A 27443-nucleotide genomic window follows, 5' to 3' on the forward strand; every position below is an offset into this window, starting at 1 on the left:
GGAGCACTTGGTGGCTTCAATCCCTGATCTTTTAGTTAGCTGCCCAGTGCTTAATCATTGTGCCACCAGGGCTCCTTAAGAAGATAGTGTAATGTAATAAAAGAAGCCATACTAGATAAAGACTGGAAATCAGAGGTTTTATAAGGAAATGGTTTACTTCCCTCATGCACACCCCTGCTTTATTAAGGTTATTAAGAGGTTTTGTAAAGGCGCACAGTGGGTTAAGTGTTGGGCTGCTAAGCAAAAAGTTCAGGGGTTTGGACCCATCAGCTGTTACATGGGAGGTGATGAGGCAGCATGCTTTTGGGAAGGTTTACAGCCTCAGATACCCCGTGAGTCATTTCTCTTTTGCTCTGGACAGTTGTTTTGAGTCTAAATCAACTTAGTGGTAGTGGGCTAGGGTTTTGCTAAATTGACATGATGACTTGGTCGAAGTCTGAATGTTGAGAGCTTCCCTCTTGCTGGGAAAGGGGAGAGGTCTCTTTCCAGGGAGTGCATGGGGGAGGGGATCGAGTCTAATATCAATCACTACAGGAGAGGCAGGGCTTTTGACAGTCTGTGGGGGGATTAAATTGGGATCCTGGTTTCCTTCTCTTGCCTTGGAATCTGTGTAGTCTGGAGTTAGAGTTACTTCTGGTAAGTGTGGGTACAGAGGGCTCCGCTGCATAGATTACAAGCCAGGTTAGGGCGATTCCCTGTATTATGTTCCAACATGAAAGTGCATTTACTATGTTTTGTAAGTTATATTATCTGATACTGATATTCTGTGTTTGTTATTGTTTTGTTATTACATTTGTTATAAAAGTATAAAGTATTTTTAAAAAATAGATGAATGATTTGTAGTGAGGTGAAACTGTGTGTGTGTGTGTGTGTGGTAGGAGAGGTTATCTCAGTAATTTTAGGTTGAAATCACTTTCCTACAAATATACTGGCGCTTTTTAAACAAAAAACATTTTATTGTACTTAATTTTTAAAAAATAGTTTAATTGGCCATTTTATTGTACTTTTGATGGACGTTTACATAGCAAATTTATTTTTCCAGTTTACATAGCAAATCCGTTTTCCCAATCAGTGGTTCAAATACAGATTGTTTTGTGACATTGGTTGTAATCCTGCGTTGTGCCAGGGCCTTCCTAGGTTCCTCGTTTTTATTCGTGCAGCTTCCCTGCCCTTCTTTGACTTTTCATCTTAGGTTTTGGCCTAATGTTGCCTTTTGAGGAAGACGTACTTCATATTATTTGGTATAGTCCTCCTGTTGGGCTGGAAGGTGGCCTTGGGATGTCTTTAACTCCAGGCAGGAAGATTTTCTCAAAGCAGTAGTCTCAGGCATCCCTCCAGCCCTTTTCGGACCAGTGCCTGGTCTCCGTTTGTGTGTTCTTTTTTGCTTTGAACCTTGTTCTACCTTATTTTTATTTTTTTAACCCCTTCTATTACGGTCTTGGTCAGAGTGGTTGATAGTTGTTGTTGGGTACCATCCAGTTCTGATGGCCTCAGCTTAGAGGAGACTGGGTTCATGTGGGCCTTTAATCTTTTGGACTAATTATGTCATCTAGCTTCATTCTTCTTTGCTTAGGTGAGACAAAACCAACAGTCACTCTATACGTATATATAGAAGTGTGTGTGATATATATATTTCCTCAGAAACCCTGTTTATGTAGTCACTGTGAGCTGGAGTTGACCCGGTAGCAGTGGGTTTAGACTCTGTACAAATATGTTGTAGCTAACAGTTTCCTAGTCTGAAAAATATTTACTCTTTTGGTGAAGTCTTTTGATGAGAATTAATGTTAATTTTAGGAGATCCTACTTTTATAATTGAACTTGTGCTGTTGTGCATTAACAATGGTTGGGATTCTATTTAAAATGTGTGTTGTGACCCTAGTGTTGCCCCTATTTTTTCTTCCATAATCTTTATAGTTTTAGGTTTTACATTGAGATCTTTGATCCATTTTCAATTAGATTTTGTGTATGGTGTGAGGTATGGATCTTGTTTCGTATGTCTCCAAATGATGTCCAGTTTTGCCAGCACCATTTGTTAGAGACTTTCTCTTCCCATTTAATGGACTTCAATGCTTTGTTGAAGATCAGTTTTCCCCAGGTAGATGAATTACTTCTGTGTTCTAAATTCTATCTCATTAGATTCTATCTGTCATTGTACCAGTACCAGGCTATTTTGATTACCATGCCTGTGTAGGATGCTATGAGATTGGGAAATGTAAGACCTCCTACCTTGTTCCTCTTTTTCATTAATGCTTTTCTTATCTATTGTCTCTTTCCTTTCCATGTGAAATTGGTGATTAATTTTTCTATATCATTAAAGAATGTTATGGAATTTGGATCCACCTTACATTTCATTTGTAGATCACTTTGGGTAATATTGACATTTTCACAATGTTAACGCTTCCTGTCCATGAACATGTTATGTTTTTCTATATGTAAGTCTCTTTTAGCTTTTTGCAGTAGTGTTTTATAGATCTTTTCTTTCTCTAGTTATATTTATTCACAATGTTTTATCTTTCTAAGAGCCATTATGAATGTATAGTTTTTCTGATTTCCTTTTCAAACTTCCTTTGTTAGTGCAGCGGAATTCAAGTTTTTCATCAGCAAACAGGGATAGTTGTATTTCTTCCTTGCAAAGATGTCCTTTGGCTCTCTCTGTAATGCTCTGTGACTTCCAGTACCATCGTGAATAGGAGTGGCAAGCACACCCTGTTCTTGTTCTCAAGGGGCATGTGTTTAGTGTGTCCCTGTTGAGTATCGTGTTGACAGCTGGCTTTTGTAGATACGCCTTTAATGACGTTGAGGAATTTCTTTTTGTTCTTTATTTTGCAGAGAGTGTTATGGAAGTGGCATTTGGACTTTATAACATGCCTTTTCCGTATCACATTGAGATTCAGATAAGACACTATAGTTCTATTAAATTTACTTAAAATCTATTCTCCGTATTACATTGATAAAAGCACAATTCTGATTTTAAATTAACAGTGATAACATTTCATGGTATTTTAAAGATAGAAAGTAGCTTGATTTTCTTGGGATTATATTTCAACTGCCATTTATTAAGCTTTGTGTGTGTCTGGCTCAGTGCTCCTAGGGTTTACAAGCATCATTTTATTTATGCCTCTCAACGTAGGAATTTTTATACTTATTTTAAAGATGGAGGAATTGAAGCTGTGGGAAGTTAAAGCATTTACCCAGGGCCGTAGGTAAAGATATTACCTACTCTACTATCTTTCTTATTCACTGCTGTTCATTTTAATAGTTTACTCTGAGACAGTACAGAGCACTTAACATTGTGAGGCACTGTACTAGATATTGGAGGTAGAGCCTTTCCCCACCAGGAAAATCACCACGTTGTAGGGGAGACAAGTAAACCAGCAGTGCCAGTGCAGTGTGAATGAATATTACCATTCAGGGATCAGAGAGACTGGTAGACGCCCCAAGGTGATGCACATGCATAACACAGGAGACACAGGGAGGTCGTCTTTACTCACAAACTACAATTCCATTCAATAGAGCTCCCCAAATACAAAGCACATTGATGAAAAGAAAATTATAAACAGTAGAGGAAATTAGTGTGTTCAAAGTTAACTTTTAATAGATGATTACTGGAGAGTAAAGTAAAATCTCTCAGGCTTTAATGAAATTCAATGGGAAAGTACAATTCAATGTTCAAATAAATTTTCACACACCTTTTAGGAACATCACACTTGCATAACAGGCAAATAGAAGTTAGAATCTATCTTTTTAAGATTTAGCTGTGTTAGAAATTCTTGAAAATATAAAAATGTTTTTATTAAATGGCAATATTCATTGATGTCATCTAAACTTTTAATTGTTCTACGTATTATGAAATGGTGTAAGTCTTATACTTCCCTTGAAATTTTGATCTTTTTTACAGAATATATCATGTTGATGATACTCCTTCTGGATCAGTGGATGGGGTGCTTGATTATAGTAAAGCCATCCAAGTAGGTGATTTTATTTTTTGCCAGCAAAGCTAAGCACTATAGACTGTGAGATATTGTGATTTTATTTTGAGACCTGAAAAAGAATTCATTTCCAGTAAATACCATGTCACGCTAGTGATTCTTTAAAGGCATTCCTAGTCTTTGCCTTGAAAACGCTTAGACTAAAATAATGGTAATAAGTAGCTAATGTGTTGTTATTTAGAGACACAGACTCTCAGCACGTTGGGAAGCGTAATTCTCCCTTTTCCACTTTGCTCTCCTTGCTTCTGCTTCTCCTCTCTCTCCCTCTCCTTCCCCGTCTGCCTCACCTGTTGGTTGCAGACTGGTCTGTCGCTTCTGGCAGTCTAGCCCATATTTTCTCACCTAATATAATTAAGTAATTGAGTAAAACGGCTTGTTTTTGTTACGCTTTTCTAACCCACAGTGCTACCAAGGTTCCTTAAGAGTATTTAAATCATTACTTTATTGCTTTTGAAGTTCTTTCCTACCAAGTTTCTTATCTGAGTTTCACAATTCTGTAATGCAAAAGGAACGTTTAGTTTTCTCTCCATTTTATCAAGTGAAAAAATGATGATCAGAGAAGATAGTTGACTTAGGGTCATAAAGTAAGTGATTATGTAGCAAAGTGAGGATTCAAACTTCGATCTTTTAACTGTAGATCTAGTGACCTATCCAATAAAATGTAGAAGAATTCATCTAGCTATCTTTGTATCTGTTCATTTATTAAACGAGTATTTGTTAAATGACTGTTGGGTGAAGAATATTGAATATATCATGACTGCCAGGAGAAAGAACAAATGTTTCAGAAAAAGTACAAGCAGGATGCTTCTTAGAAGTGCGTATGGTGAGGCTTCATCCCACATGCTTTGGACTTGCTATTAGAGGGACCAGACGCTAGAGAAGGATGTCATGCTTGGTAGAGGGTCAGCGCAAAAGAGGAAGCCCTGCAATAAGAAGAATTGGCATAGTGGCTGCAGCAGCAATGTTTGTGAGGGTGGCATGTGACAGAGCAGTGTGTAATTCTGTTGTACATGGGATCGCTATAAGTTTGAGCCACCTTGACAGCACTTAACAGCAATGACCTTGACCCCTAAGGTTTCTTTCTAATCTTTCAATTTGATCCTATATAGTTCTTAAAAGAGCTTAAGTCTCAAAGCAGACATTTTTCACTCATGAAGCTAAGCTTGTTTGAGTTCCATTGCTCATAAACTTCTCAGTGGCTAATCTTTCAGATGTTGTAGCTTGTTCCTTTTTCCTAATATGCCCTTGTCTGGAAGCTTCATTGAAACCTGTCTACCATGGGTGACCCTCCTGGTGGCATAGCTTTCACAATCACAGATACCACAGTACAGCAAACTGACATATTAACGGTGTAAAATGCCAAATGACATAGCAAACATCAAAAGAGGTGCTCAGGATCATCGAGCCAAGAATAATTGGTGGATGTTCAGTCATTTCAAGAGGTAGCGTGTGATCAAGCACCAATGGTATTGAAGAAAGATTTCCAAGTTGTACTGAAGGCACTGGCCAAAAGCAAGCTTCCAGTAATTGATGGAATACCGATCGCAATCTTTCAACAAGCTGATTCAGTGCTGGAAGCACACACTCTTTGGCCAATATGTTTGGAAGACAGCTCCTCGGCCAGCCAACTGTCACAGATCCCTCTTTGTGCCTGTTCCAAAGAAAGCCGACTCCACAGAATGCAGAAACTATCCAGCAGCATCACTAATGTCATCTGCAAGTAAGGTTTTGTTGGAACTAATTGTAAAATGGCTGCAGCAGTATATCCATAGGGAGTTGCCTGATAGTCACGTGGATTCAGAAGAGGACCTGGAAGGAGGGATATATCATTGCTGACATCAAATGGACCTCGGCTGAAAGCAGAGATCAACAACATGATGTTTACTTGTGTTTTATTGACTATGCAAAGGCATTTGACTATGTAGATCATAACAGACAAAGGGTGACATTGTGAAGAAAGAAATTCCACAACACTTAACTGGGATGATGCCGAACCTGCGTGTAGGCCAAGAGGCAGTTGTTAGCAAACAACAAGGGGCTACTGAGTGGTTTAAATCCAGGAAAAGTGTGCATTCTTCAAGCTGTATGCTGAGCAAATAATTTGGGAATCTGGACTGTCTGAAGAAGAACGTAACAAGACCGGAGAAAGGCTTATTATCAACCTGCAATATACAGATAACACAACCGCCTCTGAAAGGGAAGAGCACTTTAAGCACGTACTGATGAAGATCAAAGACTTTCAGTATGGGTTACGCCGCAATGTGAAGAAAACCAAAGTCCGCACAACTAGATCAATAGACAGCATGATGGTAAACAGAGGAAAGATCGAAGTTGTGAAAGATTTTGAGTCCACTATCATTTCTCATGGAAGAAACCCTCAAAAAATCAAAGGATATATTGCATTGGGCAAATCTGCTGCAAAAGACCTCTTTAAAGTCTTAAAGAGCAAAGATGTCTTTGTGAGGACTAAGGTGCATCTAACTCAAGCCAGTGTGTATATATATATATGCACACACATACATACATACATGCATATGTATATTTGAAATCATTTTATTGGGGGCTCGTACAACTCTTACTACAATCTGTTCATCCATCCATTGTGTCAAGCACATTTGTACATTTGTTGCCATCATCATTCTCAAAACATTTTCTTTCTACTTGAGCCCTTGGTATCAGCTCCTCATTTTCTCTTCTACCTTCCCCACTGTCCCACCCTTAACCCTTGATAATTTATAAATTATTATTATTTTCTCATGTCTTACACTGACTGATGTCTCTCTTCACCCACTTTTTTGTTGTCCATCCCCCAGGGAGGGGGTTATATGTAGATCATTGTGATTGGTGCCCCCTTTCTCCTCCCACCTTTCCCTTCCCCTCCTGGTATCGCTACTCTCATTATTGGTCCTGAGGGGGTTATCTGTCCTTGGATTCCTTGTGTTTTGAGCTCTGATCTGTACCAGTGTACATCTTCTGGTCTATCCGGATTTGTAAGGTAGAATTGGGATCATGATAGTGGGGCAGAGGAAGCATTAAAGAACTAGAGGGAAGTTGTATGTTTCATTGGTGCTATACTGCACCCTGAGCCAGACAAGCCATAATATTTTCATTGCCTCATTTACATGTGAAAATTGGACAGTGAATCAGGAAGATCAAAGGAGAATTGATGCATTCAAATTATGGAATTGACAAAAAATGCTGAGTAAACTATAGGCTGTCAGAAGAATGAACACATCTGTTTTGGGAGAATATCACTAGTTGCTCCTTGGATGCAAAGTGGATAAGACTTTCTCCCTGGTAGTTTGGACATGCTTTCAGGAGGAACCAGTTCCTGGAGGAGGGCATCAGCGCGAAAGAGGAAGGCCGTCAGTGAGGTAGATCGACACAGTGGCTACAGCAGTGGACTCAGAGATGGCAAGGGCACAGGGCTGGGCAGTGTTTTTGTTTTGCTTACATAGGGTTGTTATGAGTTGGAACCAACTGGACAACACCCGCCAATGACAAGGACGACGTTGGGGTGACTCTACTTTTTAGTATACTGTATTGTTATTTGGTGTCCCAGTAAACTTTTAAGTAATCCCTTAAGGCAAAGATTTCTTGACTTATATCTCCAGCACTCAGTTCAGTGTCTGGCACACAGGAGGAAGCCAGTATACTATTTAAGAATGAGAAATACAACTTTCCTCTAGTTCCTAAATGTTTCCTCCCCGCTCCCACTACCATGACTTGAATTCGATCTTTCAAGTCTGGCTAGACCAGAGGAGGTACACTGGTACAGATAAGAACTGAAAATCCAGGGAATCCAGGGCAGATGAGCCCTATAGGACCAGTGGTGTGAGTGGCAAAACGGAGGGTAGAGGGAGAATGGGTAGGAAAGAGGGAACCGATTACATGGAACTGTATGTGACCTCCTCCCTGGGGGACAGACAACCGAAAAGTGGATGAAGGGAGACGTCGGACAGGGCAAGATATGACAAAATACCCATTTATAAACTATCAAGGGCTCATGCGGGAGGGGGGAGCGGGGAGGGAGGGAAAAAATGAGGACCTAATGTCGGGGGTTTAAATGGAGAGAAAATGTTTTGAGAAACGATGTACAAATGCGCTTTACACAATTGATGTTTGTCTGGATTGGGATAACAGTTGTATGAGCCCCTAATAAAATGTTAAAAAAAAAAAAAAAAGAATTCTTAGCAAATAGTCACTGCCTAATATAGGAATGGTCAGTCAATAAATACTTATTGGAGAATAACAGTTGATTACTTTATTTTAGGGAACAAGAGATCCAATTTGTGCCATAACTGCATCTGATAAGACACTGATTGTGGTAAGTTGGGGAAAATATTTTATGAATAATAATTGTTTAAATTTCAAAAATAGTGTCAAGCAATGTGCTTCGAATGTCAATATCATCTTGTTAGCACCCTAGCTTTTACTAAATCTAATATAAGAAATAAGAAAAGTGTGAAATAGGTTACAAACTGTTTATCATATTAAAAAAATAGCTGTTTATAAAAACAATAGGATGGTGCCAGCTGAGAAAACAGGGACAGAGATTGTATATCAGGTGAGTGAGCTCCTTGAAGGATGGGAGGATGTGGGAGGAGAATGGGTGATGGTAGAGGGTCTTACTGTCTTCTGCTCTCTATGCGGTCTGTTACTGTGCATTGGAGATAGTGTTTTCAGCCACTTTCATAAGACATATAATGAAGAGCTGGTGTTTTTGCCAGCCAGAAAAATATCAAAGCCCATGCATGGCCGATTTTGTGCTGCATTTTTCAGAGAATCAATGTTATAATGTCACTTCTTGAGCTCTGGCATTTGAAAATATTAGTTTTAGAAAAAGGTGTTTATTTTAATACAGTAATGCTGGTAGAGTTATGAATTTGAATTTTATAAACAGAATCTTAATAGCATATAGTCCCAGTTTTGGTTATATTCCTTTTGCTATGAGCTGATTTTAGTGGGAAAAAAATAGCTGAAAAGCTTAGAATTTCTTTTTCATCATTAAATGATTTAAGTGTTGTAAGGAATATATTTCACAGTCAGGTCTTTGGAATCTTCTGTTTTCACTTTTGATTCTTCAATGTGTGCTAAGATTTTTTTCGTTAGGTTATGCTTTTGGACTCAATCACAGAACTTGAATTTCTAAATGACAGCGACTATATATAATCAACATCATGGGGAAATAATCTTCTGTATTTTAATGTGCTTCCCACTGTTGAAATGTAAACAGATTTTAGAACTGCTATTGTTTTCAAATGTTTTAAAATATAGTGCCCTTTTCTCCCCACCAAAATCTTTAGTACCCTAATGTATTTAATCTTAAAAATACATATTTAAATGTGTTTTCATATATTAAGTTTTTTCTTATACATTAAAAAAATATGTACATTAAACCTCACTCCCTCCTCACTTTGCTGAGAGCACCTCTTAGAATTGTGGCATGAAAGCAATGCTGCTCTGCAAAGACTAGCTCTGTGAAGCCTGCACTCGCCCTGTGGCAGTGACCTTGAAGGACAGAAGAATTTGAAAACCATCTCTGTTTTCTTTTGTACTGACTGTTGATTGGCCAACTTTAGGGGTTTGTCAGGTTGTATGGAAAGTTATTTTACACAACTATGGTCTTGAAAGGTTGTATAGAAAGTTATTTTGTTTTTTTTTTTTAAAGCCGTTTATGCTAATAGTCACTGTATCCCTACTTTTGTATCATGTTCCTTTGCCAAAATAATTATCAAATACATAGCTGTAGTTTAAAAACCTACATTTGCAGTAGCAGCTTTTATTTTGTGATATTACATGAACTTTTCATTTCTATAAAATACAGACTATGTATAAACTCAGTTTGCTGAGTGCTTTCAGTTTTAGTTTTAATGTACTCTGAATAATAACCTAGACAAAAAAGAAAAATCCCAAAGCAGAAACTTCCCTGAGATGGAAGAATTTATAAAGTCTGAATAGTGAGGTTTCTGACTGTTTTCTTGAACATTGCATAAAAAATTTGACTACCTTCGATAGCTTTATTGAAAAGGTTTTAATTAGGAGAGAAAAGTACAGTGCTCACTAATATGATTCACTATTAGAATTGTCATGATGCCATTACTTTGATTTTGACAAAAAATGTGAGACCGTGAAGAGGGACCTGTAGTTGTAGCTTAATATTGTGGCAACGATGCTTTAGTGACCCACAGTGATCTCCCTAGGGTCGGGACTCCGGCACTCTTCAGAGGTACAGCCTTCCGAATGTTGGCTTGATTCAGAAATACTCCCTTGATTGTCGAGCCTGCCAGTTATCCTTGAATTGCAACTCTAGGTAAGCCTGGACTCTCTCTTCCCATGCATGTTAGACTTAGAACAGTGGTTCTCAACCTTCCTAATGCCGCTTCCTCATGTTGTGGTGACCCCCCCCAACCATCAAATTATTTTCGTTGCTACTTCATAACTGTAATTTTGCCCAAAGGGGTTGTGACCCACAGGTTGAGAACTGTTGACTTAGAAGATATCAGCTGAGATTGCTGGATTTATGTAATAAATGTTAAGACATGTTTCTTTTAAATTTGTCTTTTGGTTTATTGTTGTTTTATTCTGTGGTTGCCTTAAGTGGCTTTCTTTGACTGGACATCTGGAAATACTAGTGTTATAGTTCACTCTTCAGGTGTGAACAGTGACACAATTTAGATTTGTGTTACAGTTGGTTAAAGCTTTGTATACAGCTTCCTTATAAGAGTAATCATGTATTTTGTTAAATTTATATTGAAAAATCTATAAAGCCACATTTATGATAAAGCCATTTCAAATTATACCCAGGCTTCTGATCAACTGATTTTGAAGACAAGTGTTTATAGATTATTGTTTATACTTATAATTGTGGATAGTAATTTTCCTTTTTCCCTTGTGTCCAATTTCGTTATTTTTAGTCGTCTTGCTATCATAGACATTTCAGGAGTTCTGACTTTCTTTGACTTGGATGCACGAGTAACAGACAGTACGGGACTGCAAGTAATTGGCGAGTTGTTAAAACTGGAGCGAAAAGATGTCTGGGATATGAAGTGGGCCAAAGATAATCCTGATTTGTTTGCAATGATGGAGAAGACAAGAATGTATGTTTTCAGAAACTTGGATCCAGAGGTAAAAATCATAAAATGAGGGTAAATAATGCATAAATAATGAGCCAAATATCAAAATACGGATTTTTTCCCTATGTTTTTTTCAAGGATTTTGTTGGTGTTGGCTGCAAGAATTTCTGAAAGTGAAAACCTTTCTGTGGAATTTTAAAATGTTTTTCTTAAGTGGGAATAATAGTTGTCTTTTAAATATTCTCTACCTTCTAAGCACTTGCCTGTGTGATTTTTTGTTTGTTTTGTTCTTTTCTTTTTTTTATCAATTTATTGGGGCTCATACAATTCATCACAATACATAGATCAATTGTGTAAAGCACATCTATACATTTGTTGCCCTCATTATTCCCAAAATTCGCTTTTTTTGTTCTTTTAAGATGGAAGCATGGTCACCTTATAGTCTCTGTTATTTTTCCATTACCCAAGTATCTAAAGAAATTTAATAGCCTTGTTTACTAAAGTTTCTTAAATTAATCTAGCAAAGAAAAAAGTGCGGCTTTGAAAATTATCTTGTCCTTTCATTCCCTTTTGCTTACGATGTATCCACCTTATTCTGTGCTCCTTAGGACCTGTTTATATTTACATTGTTACCCCAAGATACTGTTAGGAATATGCAAATGTGGACTGTGATTAATCTGCTCTCCTTTGTGTTTTATTATGAGTTGAATTGTGTCCCCTGAAAGCATGCTCTATGCCTGATGGTTACGATCCCCTTTGGGAATGGGTTATCTTTGTGAAGTTTCTAAAGCAGGATTAATGTAGAATGTGCCTTGAGTTAATCTCTTTTGAAATGAAAGTAATGAAGTGCAAGCCAGCCAGGAGGGATGGGGGGTAAAGGATGCTATGGCACATGAGTTTCTCTGCGGGGCTGAAGCTCACGTGGACAAGGAGCTTCCTCCAGAGCTGACACAGAGAAAGTCCTGAGAGCCAGCACCCAGAATTTGGTCTTCTACCTAGTCTCCTGTGAGAGAATCAGTTTCCGTTATTGAAACATTAGATACTGAAGACAGGAGTCAAGAAGTCCCTTCCTCAATCATTTTTACATTGAATTTTGAAGTTATTTTGTTTTTGTATTTTAAAAATACAGGTGACTCACATCAACTGATATTGAGGTCTGGATTTCCCTGTCATTTAGCATGCTTCTGGACCAACTATTACCTTTGTTGTGTTTAGGAAATACAAAAACATTTTCGTGGTAGCCTCATCAAGACATTATTGAAACAATATCTTTTAAACAACTTTTGGATTAAAAATGAATTTTGTAACTGGAACTTAACAGTGTTTCTGCTGTCCTCCTTCAGTGTAAATCAGGGGTGTCACACTGGTGGCCCGTGGGCCGCAGAGGTAATTTTTGTGGCCCATGATATTCTGAAATACAATGAAAATAGAAAAAATTGTGATGAAGAAAATAGCGCATAGGGGAGATTAAGGTAATTCTGTACACACAATTCCTCGTTAACCTTTTAACTACTGAAGATGAGTAAAATCACAAAATCGAAGTTGCTCATTTTAATTGAGCTTGACACCCCTGGTGGAAATGATAAGAAATGAGATAATAAATGCTGTACGTCATTAGTTTCTATTTGGACCAAATGCTTCTTTCTTGGGAGGAAATTGCATGTGCTAGCCCCTGACCTGCCAACAATCTTCTTTAGCTATTTATTTAGGGGAACATGATTTTATCTTTTAATATCATAATTGTTGTCATATTTCTCCCATTTGAGCTGTGTTAGAATTTGGGGGTTGGCAAACTTCCTGGTAGAAATTACTCTCAAGGCCTTTGTTAAAACTTTTAGGAATCTTAGGGATTCTTGTAATTCTTAGACTCTGAGTAATGGTTCAAATGAGCTGGATTAGACCAGTAAGCTCCCGCTGCCTTTAATGGCCAAGGGAAGTTGACCTTTGACAAAGAACAAGTGTGGAAATCCGACAGGCATCTCCTGGTTATTTTGAGGACTTGAGTGGACTCTTTCAGAATGTTACAGTTTGGGGCCCACTCATCCCTGGGCAGAGATCTGTAAGCCTAGAGAAGTGAGGCTGTGTGTTGTACCTGGCTGCGCTTAATGTGTGTGTGGCACACCAGCTTTGCCTCTCACCAAGTCAAACCAAGCACTTGGCCTGGGGAAAGTGCTTTTTAAGTAGTTTTGAGAGAGCATGATGTTTTTTAATTTGAAGTTATTTTTTGGTCTGGCAAGTAGTTCAATTTCTATTAGATTTAGAGCTAGGTGGATTTCTTACAACTTCGCCACTGACTGGATTTCTTCATAAGCCATGCTGTCTTGTTCCTTTCATTCTGTGTATGGACATTAACTCAGTGTGGTCCCTGCTTGGTTAGTTACTCTGCTATGCATTCCTTTGGCTGCTCATTGGTTTTGTAATGATAATCCATCAACCTCAAGAACTTAATAGGCCTGCAGTGCTATAGAATAGAATAGCTTTTCAAGAAATAAGCTATTATATGAAGGTTAAGAGCAATATATTCTTACCATTTGAGAATTATAAAGAGTATTTAGTGATGAAATCGCTTTCATTTCCAATAATCCTCTCAAGGTACTGATTCATTTCTTCTCCTTTTGTGAGTGGAATGCTGTCTTCCCTCTCATTGGTACTATTGCTCATACATATAGTCCTCTATGGGTCACATTTTCATTCACTCACTAGCTCTCATAGTTTGTGTATTCCCTTCTCCTTTCCAAGCCAGTGGTATGTGCATTTTTGAATGCACCCTAAACCTGTATCCTTGCTTATTCACTAGTTATATCCATGGCTTCCCAAACTAATAAAAATCCCTTATGACTCATGTTCCCAAGCAGGCATTTTAAAAGGAGAAAAAGATAAAATTTTAAAGGCTGAAACAACTTTATTTTAATAAGGTGTCATTCTAATTGTTATAATTACATATTAGCCCATGTCTGAAGCTGAGTGCACACTTTATTTACAGCGAGGTTTTGTTAAAATGTGTAACTCCCATGTTTAAAATTGTTTATTTGATAATTTAGACTTTTTAGATGATTTTGCCAGATCTGATTAGATTGCCATTTTTTTACTTTGTCATGTGACTGATCCAAGAGTTTCTACCAGGAGTGAGAAAGGTGTTCTGTTTTTTTCTAGTTTGTTGTATGTTCATCATTACCATGATCTTTAATTTGCAAAATCTCTGCAGGAAACTTTTTATGCTTTTGTTCATTTTGTGAGGGCTAGCTAAAAATAGATAATATAATTCCTAAATCTATTTAAATTAGGCCTATTCAAACATCAATATGTATAAAAACCAAAAACCAAACTCACTGCTATTGAGTCAATGCTGACTCATAGTGACGTGACCCTGTGGGTTCCTGAGACTGTAAATGTTTACTGGAGAAGGAAGCTCAGTCTTCCTTCCACAGAGCTGCTGGTGATTTCAGACTGCTGGTCATGCTCACAGCCCAACACATAACCACTGCAGGGCTCCGGTGTATATGTTTGTTTAAAGGAGCTGCACCCCCCCCCATATCCCTCAGGAGCCCATATTCTGGTAGTTTTCTCTATAGGTTCATCAAAGGAACTTTCTTCTTAAATGTAGGCATATTAAAACGCAAACCCACTGCCATCTGATTGATTCAGTGACCCCACTTAGGGTTTCTGAGGCTATAAATCTTTATGAGAGCAGATAGCCTCATCTTTCTCCTGCAGAGCAGCTGTTGGGTTTGAACCAATAACTTTGAGGTTCAACTTATGCAACAGTGCTATCAGGGCTCATTAGACATACTAAAACTCCGAAACTCGCTACCATTGAGAGACTCCCAACTCGTAGTGACCCTAAATGACAGAGTAGAACTGCTTCTGTTGGTTTCCAAGGATGTCATTTGTTACGGAAGTGGAAAGCCTCATGTTTCTTCCTATGAGTAGCTGGTGGATTCAAACTGACCTTGTGGTGAGCAGCCCAAAGCATAACAAACACACTAAGTCGCTGGGCTCCTGAACACACATGCAGCCCAATGCATAACAAACACACTAAATCGCTGGGCTCCTGAACACACATGCAGCCCAAAGCATAGCAAACACACAAAGTCGCTGGGCTCCTGAACACACATGCAGCCCAATGCATAACAAACATACTAAGTCGCTGGGCTCCTGAATACACATGCGGCCCAATGCATAAGAAACACACTAAATCGCTAGGCTCCAGAATACGCATGCAGCCCAAAGCCTAACAAACACACTAAGTCGCTGGGCTCCTGAACACACATGCAGCCCAATGCATAGCAAACACACTGAGTCGCTGGGCTCCTGAACACACATGCAGCCCAGTGCATAGCAAACACAGTAAGTCGCTGGGCTCCAGAACCTATAGGGAACTATAACTCAGTGTTCTCTTATTTTGATCCTTCTTGGTGTCTTCTTTTTAATTACAATTTCTGTGTTTTTATCCTATTTCTAGGTGGGCTGACTTTGAGATGTATAAATATGATATACTATTTCATTTAGTTTTAATAGACACAAATGCAGATTATTTTTAAAAAATTCTAGCATTTTTATTATCAAGCAATATGATCATTTTTTAATAGTATTCTTAGAGGTAGTAAGTACATTGAGTTTATTTTTATTTATATAATGTTTACATCTCTTTTTAGCAAGTATTTAAGGTAGCTACTTTCAATTATAATATGCAAATACTCTATCTCTACAAATAAAGCTTTTATTATGTGGAACAGTAAAAGACATAGCAGACTTACATGTTAACATTGGCAAATAAAAGTTTCTTATTTAAGAAGTATATCACAAACAGAGTCTAATGTTATAGATGACAGATTTTGCAGTATGATACAGGACTTCTTTGATGTATATATGTAGGAACAAATATTAATGTTTGTCAATAACAAAATAATTAAATTGTTAAATACTATAAATTAAAACTATTGGGCTATGTAAGACATTTTGAGTTAATTGGGAAAATCTTGACTGGATATTTGATGCTATTAGAGAATTAAATGTGATAATATTCATGTAGTCATAAAATATCTATCAATTAGAGAATATATTATGTATTTGTATGTAAATGTAATGATGTATAATTTGCTTACTTTAAAAATACGTTAGTCTAAAATTAAGTTTATGTAACAAAATTGAATAATTACTTAGGAGTGGACAAATTGGAGTTAATAATATTCTTGCTGCTTCTCTGTTTATTTGAAATCTTTGATTATAAAATTAAAAATCTTCATATGCTAAAGGAAGGAACATTTTTCCATATCATTATGTTATGTTAAATGTAACATTTATTTTTGTCTCAAAAGGAACCTATTCAGACTTCTGGATATATTTGTAACTTTGAGGATTTAGAAATTAAATCTGTTCTTTTGGATGAGATACTAAAGGTAATTAAAAATAATTAAATTTCTCTGACTGACTTAATTGGGAATTAGTTTAGAGGTGCTGTGATTCCGTCTATCGGTATAGCTGTATCTATTCAAAAGTCTGAAGCAAGAGAGGATTTGGGGGCAATTCTGGGACTGTGAACAATACAACTAGGCACTAAAATGCTTGGTCCATAGTATTTCATTTCGTCCTTAAAACCCTGGTGGGGAGGGGTCTTGATGATTGTCTCCAAGTTTTCAGTTGAGGAATCCAAGATTTCGCAAGGCCATCTCATTTGCCGGTGTCCTCTCGTTAGGAATAGTCCAAGGCATGACTGGCCTACACGCTGTCTTGTCGTTTGAGCTGCTGTGTGTAATCTGCAGTGCTAGCAGAACTGAGGCTGGGAATCAGGGCTCGGTCATGAAATACACACATAACATGCCCTGACATAGAGTTGGAACTTTTCATGGAGTCAGTGGGGGAGTAAAAAGGGGACTGACATGATTGGGTTCATCTTTTGTGAAGGTGGTCCTGATTCCTGGTAGGCACGGAAAGGAATGAGTAGTCAGTCACACAGCTCATAAGTGATGGAGTTAGAATCTGAGCACAAGTGTGTTTGAAGCCAAATCGCAGGCTCTTCCCTTTGGGTCTCTGTTTTGCTGGAGTTCCCTGTAGACCTCATTTTCTGGCTACAGTGGGCTGGTTGGATGGTCAGAGGAGGTGGTATATGGGTGACTCATTGTACCTTTTCGGATATTTTGGTATTTGAAAACTATTGCTTTATACATAGGTTAATGCCCTGTTTCCCCAAAAGTAAGACATCCCCCGAAAATAAGACCTACTTACAGTTGTACCTCTCGCTGAAATATAAGGCATCCCCCCGAAAATAAGACCTCCCCCAAAATGAGGCCCCCTGAAGCTACTGTAATTCTGGACTGTAGCGGTGGGCAGCACCACCCAGCTCACTGTTGGCCATAGCGCAGCCGGAGCAGACAGGAAGTGTGAGGTCTCTTTTAAGAAAACAATAAACAATAAATGTGTACCGTATTCTTCTTCATGGAAAAATATGACATCCCCTGAAAATAAGACCTAGTGCATCTTTGGGAGCAAAAGTTAATGTAAGACATTGTCTTATTTTTGGGGAAACAGGGTAATTATCTCTTATGTTGTATATTTTTCATTACTTAGAATGTATACAACAATGAGTTATTTGTGATCACTGTCTTTCTGTGACTATTAGTGTTTTTTTAAAGATACTTAAAGTAGTGAGGAAAACTGGTGCTTTTTTTTTCTTTCCTTGCATCTATTTGCCTACTGCCTATCGGAACTGGGAGCACCAATGCTCTTGTACCTGGCAGCAGATACTAGAGGAGTGAAGGAATAGAGGCTGTTGCAGGGCTGTTTTGACTCTCATGGATATGCACCAACACTGTTGATAGAGAGAGCAGCTCTTGGGCAAAGGAACTTGAACTGAAGGAAACACAGATACTAAACTAAAAGGGGCTCCATCCACCATTGCCCACAAGGCAGCCTGATCGCCACCGAAGGGCTTTACTGGTTTTCCAGATAAGTCACAAAAATTCAAACATGGACATTTTGACCCTCTCTGCTTTTAATGGAACATTGTGTATGTGTGTGTTTAAATTGTAAAATAATTCATGTTCTAAAAACAACTTACAAAATTCCCTTCTTTTCATCTTTTAGAATCCAGAACACCCAAATAAGGATTATATAATTAACTTTGAAATCCGGTCCCTGCGAGACAGTCGAGCATTGATTGAGAAGGTTGGAATTGAAGATGCCTCTCAATTCATTGAGGACAATCCGCACCCCCGGCTTTGGTACCTAAAAAACCAGACAACTACTAAGATGTCAGCTGTATTGTTTTCCAGTCTCAGTTCTTCATCTGAGACTCCTGATAGGAATAATCTTCCATTTTTGTTCTGATTTTTAAAGTATAGGACTACATGTTAGTTTTGGAAATACTTAACATAAGCATATTATATGAGAAATGTTGAAATATGGTAAAATAATCACTTCTTACCATGTTTTGCTACAAAACACCAGATACAATGTAAAATAGTTGAGTTCTAGAATTCAAGAACTGATTGCCAGTAATTTGCAGTAGGCTTTGTGTGTGTGTGTGCGGTTGTTTTCCATAAAGGCGCCTGCTGGCTGAAGCAGCTCTTCAGAAAGTGGACTTGCAGACTGCAGAGCAAGCATTTGTGCGCTGCCGAGACTATCAAGGAATCACGTTGGTGAAGCGCTTGGCCAATCTGCAGAGTGAGTCCATGAAGCAGGCTGAAGTCGCTGCCTACTTCGGCAGGTTTGAAGAGGCGGAAAGAATGTACCTTGATATGGATAGAAGGTAATTTATCAAGGTCCAGGCCTCCCCAGAGCATTTCCAGAATTTGTGGTGGTGGGTTTTTTTCTTCTTTTTTCTTTGTTACTCCCTTCACAACTGGGGAATGTAAAGTAACATAAATGTACTGTATTACTTTGTTGAAAAAATAATTTTCTGTTTTCCACCAGGACTACAGAGAATAATTTTTGTTTGAATCACAGCGTAGGTATTCTGTGACCCTGGTTAATTTTTGCTGTGTAATTTGCCTTGATTAATTATGCCTTGTAATTTGCGGGCATATGTAATTTCTTAGGTTGTATACCTGTTATAGGAGATTTTCCTGTTAATAGGGAAAAAAGCAAGTGACACGATGGGACTTCAGATCTATTGGGTGACTTTTATAATTAATTACACAGTTCATTATTTGGGCTGCCTTTTTAAAATTAAGCCATTTTCGGTTATCAAGGAGCATACAAGAAAAATGAAAAGTATTCAGATATGGTTTTATTCTATTTCTTCTTTGACTTGTAGAAAATAATAGAGGTATCAATATAGCTGTAAAGTTTCCTATGTGTAATTTTTTGTTAGTATTGTTTGCATTTATAGTTTATTCCTAACACAACCTTTAAGCCCTGAATAGACCTAAAAACTATGTGAGCTTATGCCCTGTACTTTGTTTTGAGATAGATAGCATTGCTAAGAAACTGGTAAAAATAAGTGATTATTATTTAAATTGTTATTTGGTGGGAAAAAATACAAGTGAGGGAAAAGTAAAAGGCAGAAAATTATTTCCTTTTTTCCATTTCAAGGCCTTTCCATTGCCTCTTTACCTGGTCATGCTAAATTTTGTAGTCTTAAAATGTTAAATTTTAATCTGTAACCACCACTTTAAAGGTGTGCACTATTTGGGGAGTAACCTCTCGTTCACTTACTTGTGTTGGGTCTTGGAACCGAGCCCTGTGCCTGCTGCTGTTGCGGGTGCCATGGAACCGGCTCCGACCCCGAGTGGTCAGAGACCCAGCCCTGGGCTGGCCTCACAGTTCTTGATGTGCTTGAGCCCATTGTTGCAGCCACCGTGTTAATCCGTCTGGGTGAAGGCCTTCCTTCTTTTCTCTCTGCCCTTTCTACTTTACCAAGCATGATGTCCTTCTCCAGGGACGTGTCTCTCCTGAGAAAGTGTCCAAAGTACATGAGAAAATGTCTCACCATCCTGGCCTCTAAGGAGCATTCTGGCTGTACTTCTTCTAAGATGCATGTGCTTGTCCTTTTGGCAGTCCATGGTGCTTTCAGTCTTCTTCACTAGCACCATAATTCAAGTGCATCCATTCTTTGGAGGTCTTCCTTATTCAGCATCCAACTTTCACATGCATATGAGGTGGTTGACAATACCATGGTGGAGTCAGGTGCACATTAGGCTAGCACATAGTAGGCATTTAATAAACATTTGGTGAATTAATGCCTTTGTAGAGATCTTGCTATTGGCCTCCGGCAGAAATTGGGAGATTGGTTTAGAGTCCTTCAACTCTTGAAAACCGGATCTGGTGCTGCAGATGACAGTCTCCTTGAGCAAGCCCACAATGCGATTGGAGACTACTTTGCTGATCGACAGAAGTGGTATGTAGTCCACCTGTATCACCACTTCCATTCCTGCCGCTCTGATTGTAGCTTCCTGAGCACTTCTAAATATTGTTAAGGAAATAAAGACTATCCTTGATCTGAAAATTTAAATAGCTCTGTTTTCACATTGGTGGACAAGTGATCCTTATATTGTAGAGTGATCCTTATATTGTAGAGTGAGCAATATAAAAGTTGGGGCTTCCAAACTGACAAAAGTGGTGCTTAGCTGGACATGGCAGGCAGATTTGAACTGTTAGAGATCAGAGTATACAATTCTAAGACATTATATTACTTACTGCCGAAAAAAAGTATTTTGTATTTGTTTTATTATTATGGATTGTGTTTAGCAATCATTAGTTTGCTTTAATTTTGATGATTATGTTTATTTATGTTATTGTTAGGGATTATTGCAAGTATATATCTGATTAAATAAGATTTCTTATGAATATTGAAAGAACATTACAACTAAAAAATGACAGAGGATTTAGATGTATTTCTGCTCAGTGCATAAGCTAGAACTAAAGATGATGAATGGAGTAATAACTAAGAATGGTAATTCTAATGAAGGAGCGTTTTTGGTGAAAATGCTTATTTATAGAATATTCACTTTAGTTTTTGAATTTTTCTTCTTTCCATAGGTTGAATGCTGTACAATATTATGTTCAAGGCCGGAACCAAGAACGATTAGCTGAATGTTATTATATGTTGGAAGATTATGACGGATTGGAGAATCTTGCCAATTCACTTCCAGAAAACCATAAATTACTTCCAGTATGTATTTATAAATTTTAGTTTTGGGAGTTTTTAGGTTATTTTATAAAGTTTTTATATGGTAGTCATATTTTAATTAATCTATAATTATATAGTGTCTTAGACATCGAATGATACACTTTAATTATTATAACAGTATATTCATATTAGAGAATTCTTGAAAATGGAAGGAAAATTCCATCATATCTTACTACTGTAATATTACAGTGTTGTGTGGTCCCTCTAGTTGTATAAAATTACTTTAAAAGTTACCCAAGTATGAAAGATTTACAGATGAGCTGATCTGTTGTCAGGGATTGGATTGGGGTGTGGGTAGGGTGGGGTAGTAATATGATATGGGGTTTGTGCTGGAGCCTGACAGAGCAGAGTAGACTATGATTAAATTGAGAGAATAAAAGAGTACAGTACGTTCAAATCCACAGTGAGACTCAGGGCAGGACTGGTTTTATACACAGCCGTGCTTTAGGGAGGAGCCCTGGTGGTGCAGTGGTTACAGGTTTAGTGTCAAGGGTTGCTGTGAGTCAGAGTCTGCTCATGGCAGTGATTTTGTTTGTATGTTTTTGAGGATGTGTTCGCATCCTTTCTGAGTGGTTGACTCTGCTCCTATGTTTATTTGGAAGAAAAATCAGTGTCTCTATCAATATGTGTAAGGAGTCGTGGTGAAACGTGCTCACAGTTAGTTTGGCTGCTCCCTGAAACGGTGTTGGTTGGAACACACTCAGCCACTCCAGCTGTGTGGGGGAAAGCCCTGGTGATCTCTGTGTCACATGGGTTGCTGTGAACAGAAAATCGATTTGATGGCCCCGAACAATAATAACATGTAAATGTCTTATTGTTAAAGCCCATGTAAAGCTTTGCCAAATTATGATGTGATTTCCTTGGTTTATGAAATCTGATAGTAATATTTTGTGCCTACAGGAAATAGCACAAATGTTTTTGAGAGTTGGAATGTGTGAACAAGCTGTTGCAGCTTTTTTGAAATGTAATCAACCAAAGGCAGCCGTAGATACCTGTGTCCATCTGCACCAAGTAAGCAACTGAAACGTACGAGCGGCTTATTCTCCTACCCGTGTTGAAGTCAGAGCAAGATTTAAGTCACCCCAGTCATCCTTTAAAGATGGTTGCCTCTATAAGTTGGGGAGCTCCAGGCAGATTTTATGACAAAATTCAGTATTCCCTTTCTTAGCTGGAGACTGAGGACGTGTTGGAGTTTGCACTTCCCTCTTACACTGTGGCCATGAGGGGTGACCCACCCATCACTGAGTCAATATGGGAACATGAACAAGCCCTTTGCCTTTAGTCCGGCTAAGTTTTTGTCTGGAAGTAATTTCCTCATTTTCTGCATCTTATTAGAGTTGGAGTTTGCTTTCAGAGAAGGACGAGTTAATGGTTGTTTTCAACAGATAGAATTAGGTTACGTTATCAATATTTATTTTGGAAAATTTGCTTTCTTTCTCTTTTTAGAAAACACACGATACTTTTAAGAGCTGAAATTTAACTAAATTCAAAGTACAAAATTCTGATAGAAATTACTGACACTGAAGTTATTACTCTCAAGTTGCAATGTATTTTGAAAAGTATTTTATAAAGATCCATGTAATTTATAAAAATCTGGTGTTAAATCGGATAGGTCACGTTCTTAATTGATATGCATATTTACCTTCTGGAAACAAGTCTTATCTTTGTTCTTGCACATAATTTGTACAAAATTAAAATGGCAAGATGTAATTAAAAATTGAGACATTTTCCTTTTCAATTATTTCTTAAATCAAAGTCATTTAGCCATTTTGATATGTCTAGCCCATAATTTTGCTGATTTTAATGTTCTTTTAAAATACATGCTTTTAATTTGAAATGTTGCTGTTTATTATCATGCATTTAAAACGTTACTGTGTGAGTTGTATACAGGCCTGTGTGGCAGGGTGTAAGTGAGTAACTGTTCTGTTCCCCCACCCCCCAGTGGAACAAAGCTGTGGAACTGGCTACACATCATAGTATGAAGGAAATTGGATCCCTGCTCGCTAGGTACGCTTCTCACCTCTTGGAAAAGAATAAAACTCTTGATGCCATAGAACTCTATCGGAAAGCCAATTACTTTTTTGATGCAGCTAAGCTGATGTTTAAGGTAATCTAATCATTTTGGTGGGTATTTGGTTTGTTAAGTTACAACTGTTTTCTTATATCCCAAGGAACATGGTTTCCATTTTCCTTGTAAACAGATATTTGTGGCAGCAAGACTACTCTGGTTTCATTATTGCGATACTTTGCGTTTCCTTAGTGTTATGACCTTTTACCAGCAAGGTTACTTATTAGTACCAGCACCTTGTTGATACTTAAACAGTTGTATCTTTACTGGGTACTAACGTTAACACAGAATTCTAGAATTTGCAGGAAACATGAAGCACAAATTCCCTTCACTGATAATGTTAGCCCTGCTGATATTCAAAATAATTTTGAAGTCTTTTGAATGTAAAAGTCAAAAAAGACTACACTTTTCCTAATTTATATTTGGAGAGAATATGCACATTTATAGTAAAAGTATTTGCAAATTTTATATTCTATTTTTCCTTTTGATTTAATAAAAGGGAAACATTTGCTTGAAAATGTTTAGATACATTTAAATTTCTGAATAAGTATGATGTTGACACCGTTATATCTGAATGTGTGTGGCATTATTTTTAATACCTCTATGGTATGAAAAATAGTACCCCCTCCATGAAAGCTTTCTGCATTCCGATTTGGTTATCTAACAGTCTTCATATATTATGATGTTAGTATGAGTTCTATTTCCAACGGCTAAAAGTAAGGAGAGAATTAAGTACTAATAAATACTAAGGAAAAAACAACCCATTTTTAAAATATATTGTCAGTAGATAACTGTGCTATTATATCCTATTCTGTATCTTCCTTTTTCAGAGAATCAGATTATAGTGATTTTAAAAAATGCATAGTTAATTTGGGAAATGAATATCTTCATTCAAGTATATCATATTAACATACATCTTGCTCAAATCTGTTAAAGATTGCAGATGACGAAGCAAAGAAGAGAAGCAAGCCTCTGCGTGTGAAAAAGCTCTACGTGCTGTCTGCTCTGCTCATAGAGCAGCACCACGAGCAGCTGAAAAGTGCCCAGCGGGGAAAAGCCAAAGGAAAGGGTTCAGAGGTAAAGCGCAACATCAAATACTGTGAAGAACATGGAGTCCTTGGAAACATTTAACAAAACATAATTAGGGCGTAGAATGCCTAGTGGGGGTTGATCAAGTGAATTGTAGCTGAAAGAAAGTAGCAGAGTTGAATGAAGGGCAAACATAATAGTGGGATAGGAGGAAAGTAAAAAGAAATAGAGGAAAGATCTAGGAGGCAAACGACATTTATAGATGTACAAATATAGGCATTCACATGTATTAATATATAACTATATTAATAGGGATATAGGTCTATGTACAGCTATTTAAATGTTAAGTATTCAGGTAGCAAAAGGGCATTGGGCCTCTATTCAAGTACTCCCTCAACACAAGAATACTTTGTTCTAATAACCTGGCATTCTGTGATGCTTAATCTTCCTGACGTGATCACTGAAGTCAAAATAGGTGCATAAGCAAATGTGAAAAAAGCTGATTGTGCCTGGCTATTAAAAGATAGAGCGTCTGCGGTCTTAAAGGCTTGAAGTTAAACTAAGTGGCCATCTAGCAGAGAAGCAACAAAGCCCACATGGAAAAAGCACACCAGCCGATGTAATCATGAGGTGTCAACAGGCATCAGAAGACCCCAAACAAACAAATATATTGATGCAAATCATGGGGGTTGGAGAGGAAACCCAAAGCCCATCTGAAGACAATTGGACATTCCCTCACAGAAGGGTTACAAGGAAGGAATGAGTCAGCCAGGGTGCAGCATAGCACTAGAACATACAATATTCCTCTAGTTCTTTAATGCTTCCTATCCCACCCCACCCCTGCACTATCATGACCCCAGTTCTACCTTACAAATCCAGCTAGACTGGAGCATGTGCACTGGTACAGATAAGAGCTCTTGACACATGGAATCCAAGACACATAAACCCCTTAGGAACAGTAATGGGAGTAGCGATACCGTGAGGGTAGGGGGAAGGGAGGGAGAGAAGGGGAGAAATGAGGAGCCATCTTTAATGATCGATGTATAATCCACACCCCAGGGAGATGAACAACAGAAACATGGGCGAAGGGAGACAGTGTAAGATATGACAATAATAATAATTTATAATTTATGAGGGGTCCATGGGACGGTGGGGGAGGGAGGAAAAAGAGGAGCTAATGCCAAGGTCTCAAGCAGAAAGAAAATGTCTTCAAGATGATGATGGCAGCATACGGACAAATGAGTTTGATACAATTGATGTGTGGATTGTTAAAAGAATGTAAGAGCCCCAATAAAATGATTTCTTAATGAAAAAATTACTGTCAAGCTTCTCTTTATAGACAAGTAATTTGTGTATTTCTATTTATTGTCTTAAACAATATGAGGAGAATTAATAGAGTTAATCTTCAAACAGAAATTTCTACTTAGAAATATTCAAAACTGCTTCTTCTATAAGTCTCGTCTATTGTCCTTGTTTAAATTTATTTTTGTTAAAGATCTTTTTCACTCACTTGGTAGAAAATTCCTTCCTAGTTAGTGAGTTTTAAATACTCTCCTAGAATACATATGCTATTTTAATGTGTACTATAGGTTAATCCTCTATTAAAATTTAAAATTTGATCATAAAATTGGGGCCTGTTGCACAGTGGGTTAAGCCTTGGAGCTGCTAAGTGCATGGTCAGGTGTTTAAAATGAGGCTGTCTGCTCCCATGAAGATTTACTGTCTTGGAAACCTACCGAACAGTTCTTCTATCCTATAGGTTTGCTGTGAGTCAGCATCGTCAGTGTGTTTTGTTTGGTTGTATACATAAAAACAAAAAAAACAAACTCCCTCGCACTGAGTGAATGTCGACTCATAGCAGCCCTGTAGAACAGGGTAGAACTGCCCCTGTGAGTTTCTGAGACTGTAACTGTTTATAGAAGTAGCAAGTCCCATCTTTCTCCAGAGCGGCTGGTGTTTTTTAAATGCTGACCCTGTAGATCGTAGCCCAACACATAACTTCTGCACCACCAGGGCGCATAGGATTTGATAGTTCTAATTTAGCAAAAGGTGAGTTATAATAGAAAAGTTACCCTTTTCAACATTTTTAATAATAATACCTGCTCCTATAGCTATTTTCGGGTATAAAAAATTCAGACAGTGTCTTGACTACTAGGCTTGTTCTGTGGTAGTCAGTAATGTGCATGTGTTCCTGCTAACAGAGTGTGTGGGTGCCTTTATTTTAGGTTACTTCTGCTTTGGCTGGTTTGCTGGAAGAGGATGTTCTGTCTACATCCAGTCATTTCACAGACAATGCTTGGAGAGGGGCTGAGGCATACCACTTCTTTGTCCTTGCACAGAGGCAGCTCTATGAGGGATATATGGACAGTGCCTTGAGGACAGGTGGGTATAATAGATCATGCTTACAGGTAGTACGTCTGAGAAATTATCCATTGAACATGAAGGACAACTTCACTTTGCCTTGAAATTTATTTCAGTATTTTTATATGGATTTACTTTCATAAATTGGAGAGTATACTGTATATGAGGGGCTTCCAAACATTCTTGGGAAAAAATGCTATTATCTTTTAATTCCATAAAATTTCTGAAGCCCCTTAATCCCATTAAAAATATTAATTTTTAAAAATTATATTTTCCATAAATGTTTTTAAAGAAAATTATTTTATTGAGGGCTCGTCCATTTCTTATCACAGTCCATACATACATCCACTGAGTCAAGCACCTATGTACACCCGTTGCACTCATCAATCTCAAAACATTTGCTCTCCACTTTAGCCCTCAATATCGTTTGTTCATTTTCCCCCTCCCTTCCTCCTCCCCACTCCCCCTCCCTCCTGAACCCTTCATAATTCATAAATTATTATAGATTTATCATAAGTTACCCTGTCCGACATCTCCCTCTGCCCTCTTCTCTGCTGTCCATTCCCCAGGGAGGAGGCTATACTTAGATTCTTGTAATTGGGTCCCCCTTCTATCCCGAGTTCCCTTCACCCTCCAGGCCTCGCCCCTCTCACCGCTGGTCCTGAAGAAGTCATCTATCCTGGGTTCCCTGTGTTTCAAGTTGCTATCTGTACCAATGTACATCCTCTGGTCTAGCCAGATTTGCAAGGCAGAATTGGGATCATGATTTTGCATGGGAGGAAGCATTAAAG

At 38.0% G+C, this 27443-nt stretch overlaps 1 protein-coding gene across 2 annotated transcripts in view; it reads left to right on the forward strand.

Annotated features, from left to right (window-relative positions):
* WDR35 (WD repeat domain 35) overlaps nucleotides 1–27443 on the forward strand; it is a 71718-nt gene that overhangs the window by 31238 nt on the left and 13037 nt on the right. For both annotated transcript variants that reach the window (XM_004696391.3, XM_045286734.1), the window contains 13 exons: nucleotides 3899–3968; nucleotides 8263–8316; nucleotides 10193–10302; nucleotides 10907–11117; nucleotides 16384–16464; nucleotides 18149–18285; nucleotides 18609–18812; nucleotides 20256–20402; nucleotides 21044–21176; nucleotides 22095–22205; nucleotides 23137–23301; nucleotides 24199–24339; nucleotides 26517–26673. In XM_004696391.3, coding sequence (XP_004696448.1) covers nucleotides 3899–3968; nucleotides 8263–8316; nucleotides 10193–10302; nucleotides 10907–11117; nucleotides 16384–16464; nucleotides 18149–18285; nucleotides 18609–18812; nucleotides 20256–20402; nucleotides 21044–21176; nucleotides 22095–22205; nucleotides 23137–23301; nucleotides 24199–24339; nucleotides 26517–26673 — 1721 coding nt within the window. The remainder of the gene's footprint in view (nucleotides 1–3898; nucleotides 3969–8262; nucleotides 8317–10192; nucleotides 10303–10906; nucleotides 11118–16383; nucleotides 16465–18148; nucleotides 18286–18608; nucleotides 18813–20255; nucleotides 20403–21043; nucleotides 21177–22094; nucleotides 22206–23136; nucleotides 23302–24198; nucleotides 24340–26516; nucleotides 26674–27443) is intronic.

Source organism: Echinops telfairi, unplaced genomic scaffold, assembly GCF_000313985.2.
Source record: "Echinops telfairi isolate 266 unplaced genomic scaffold, ASM31398v2 ScPeMD7_9;HRSCAF=40, whole genome shotgun sequence".
Taxonomy (NCBI): domain Eukaryota; kingdom Metazoa; phylum Chordata; class Mammalia; order Afrosoricida; family Tenrecidae; genus Echinops; species Echinops telfairi.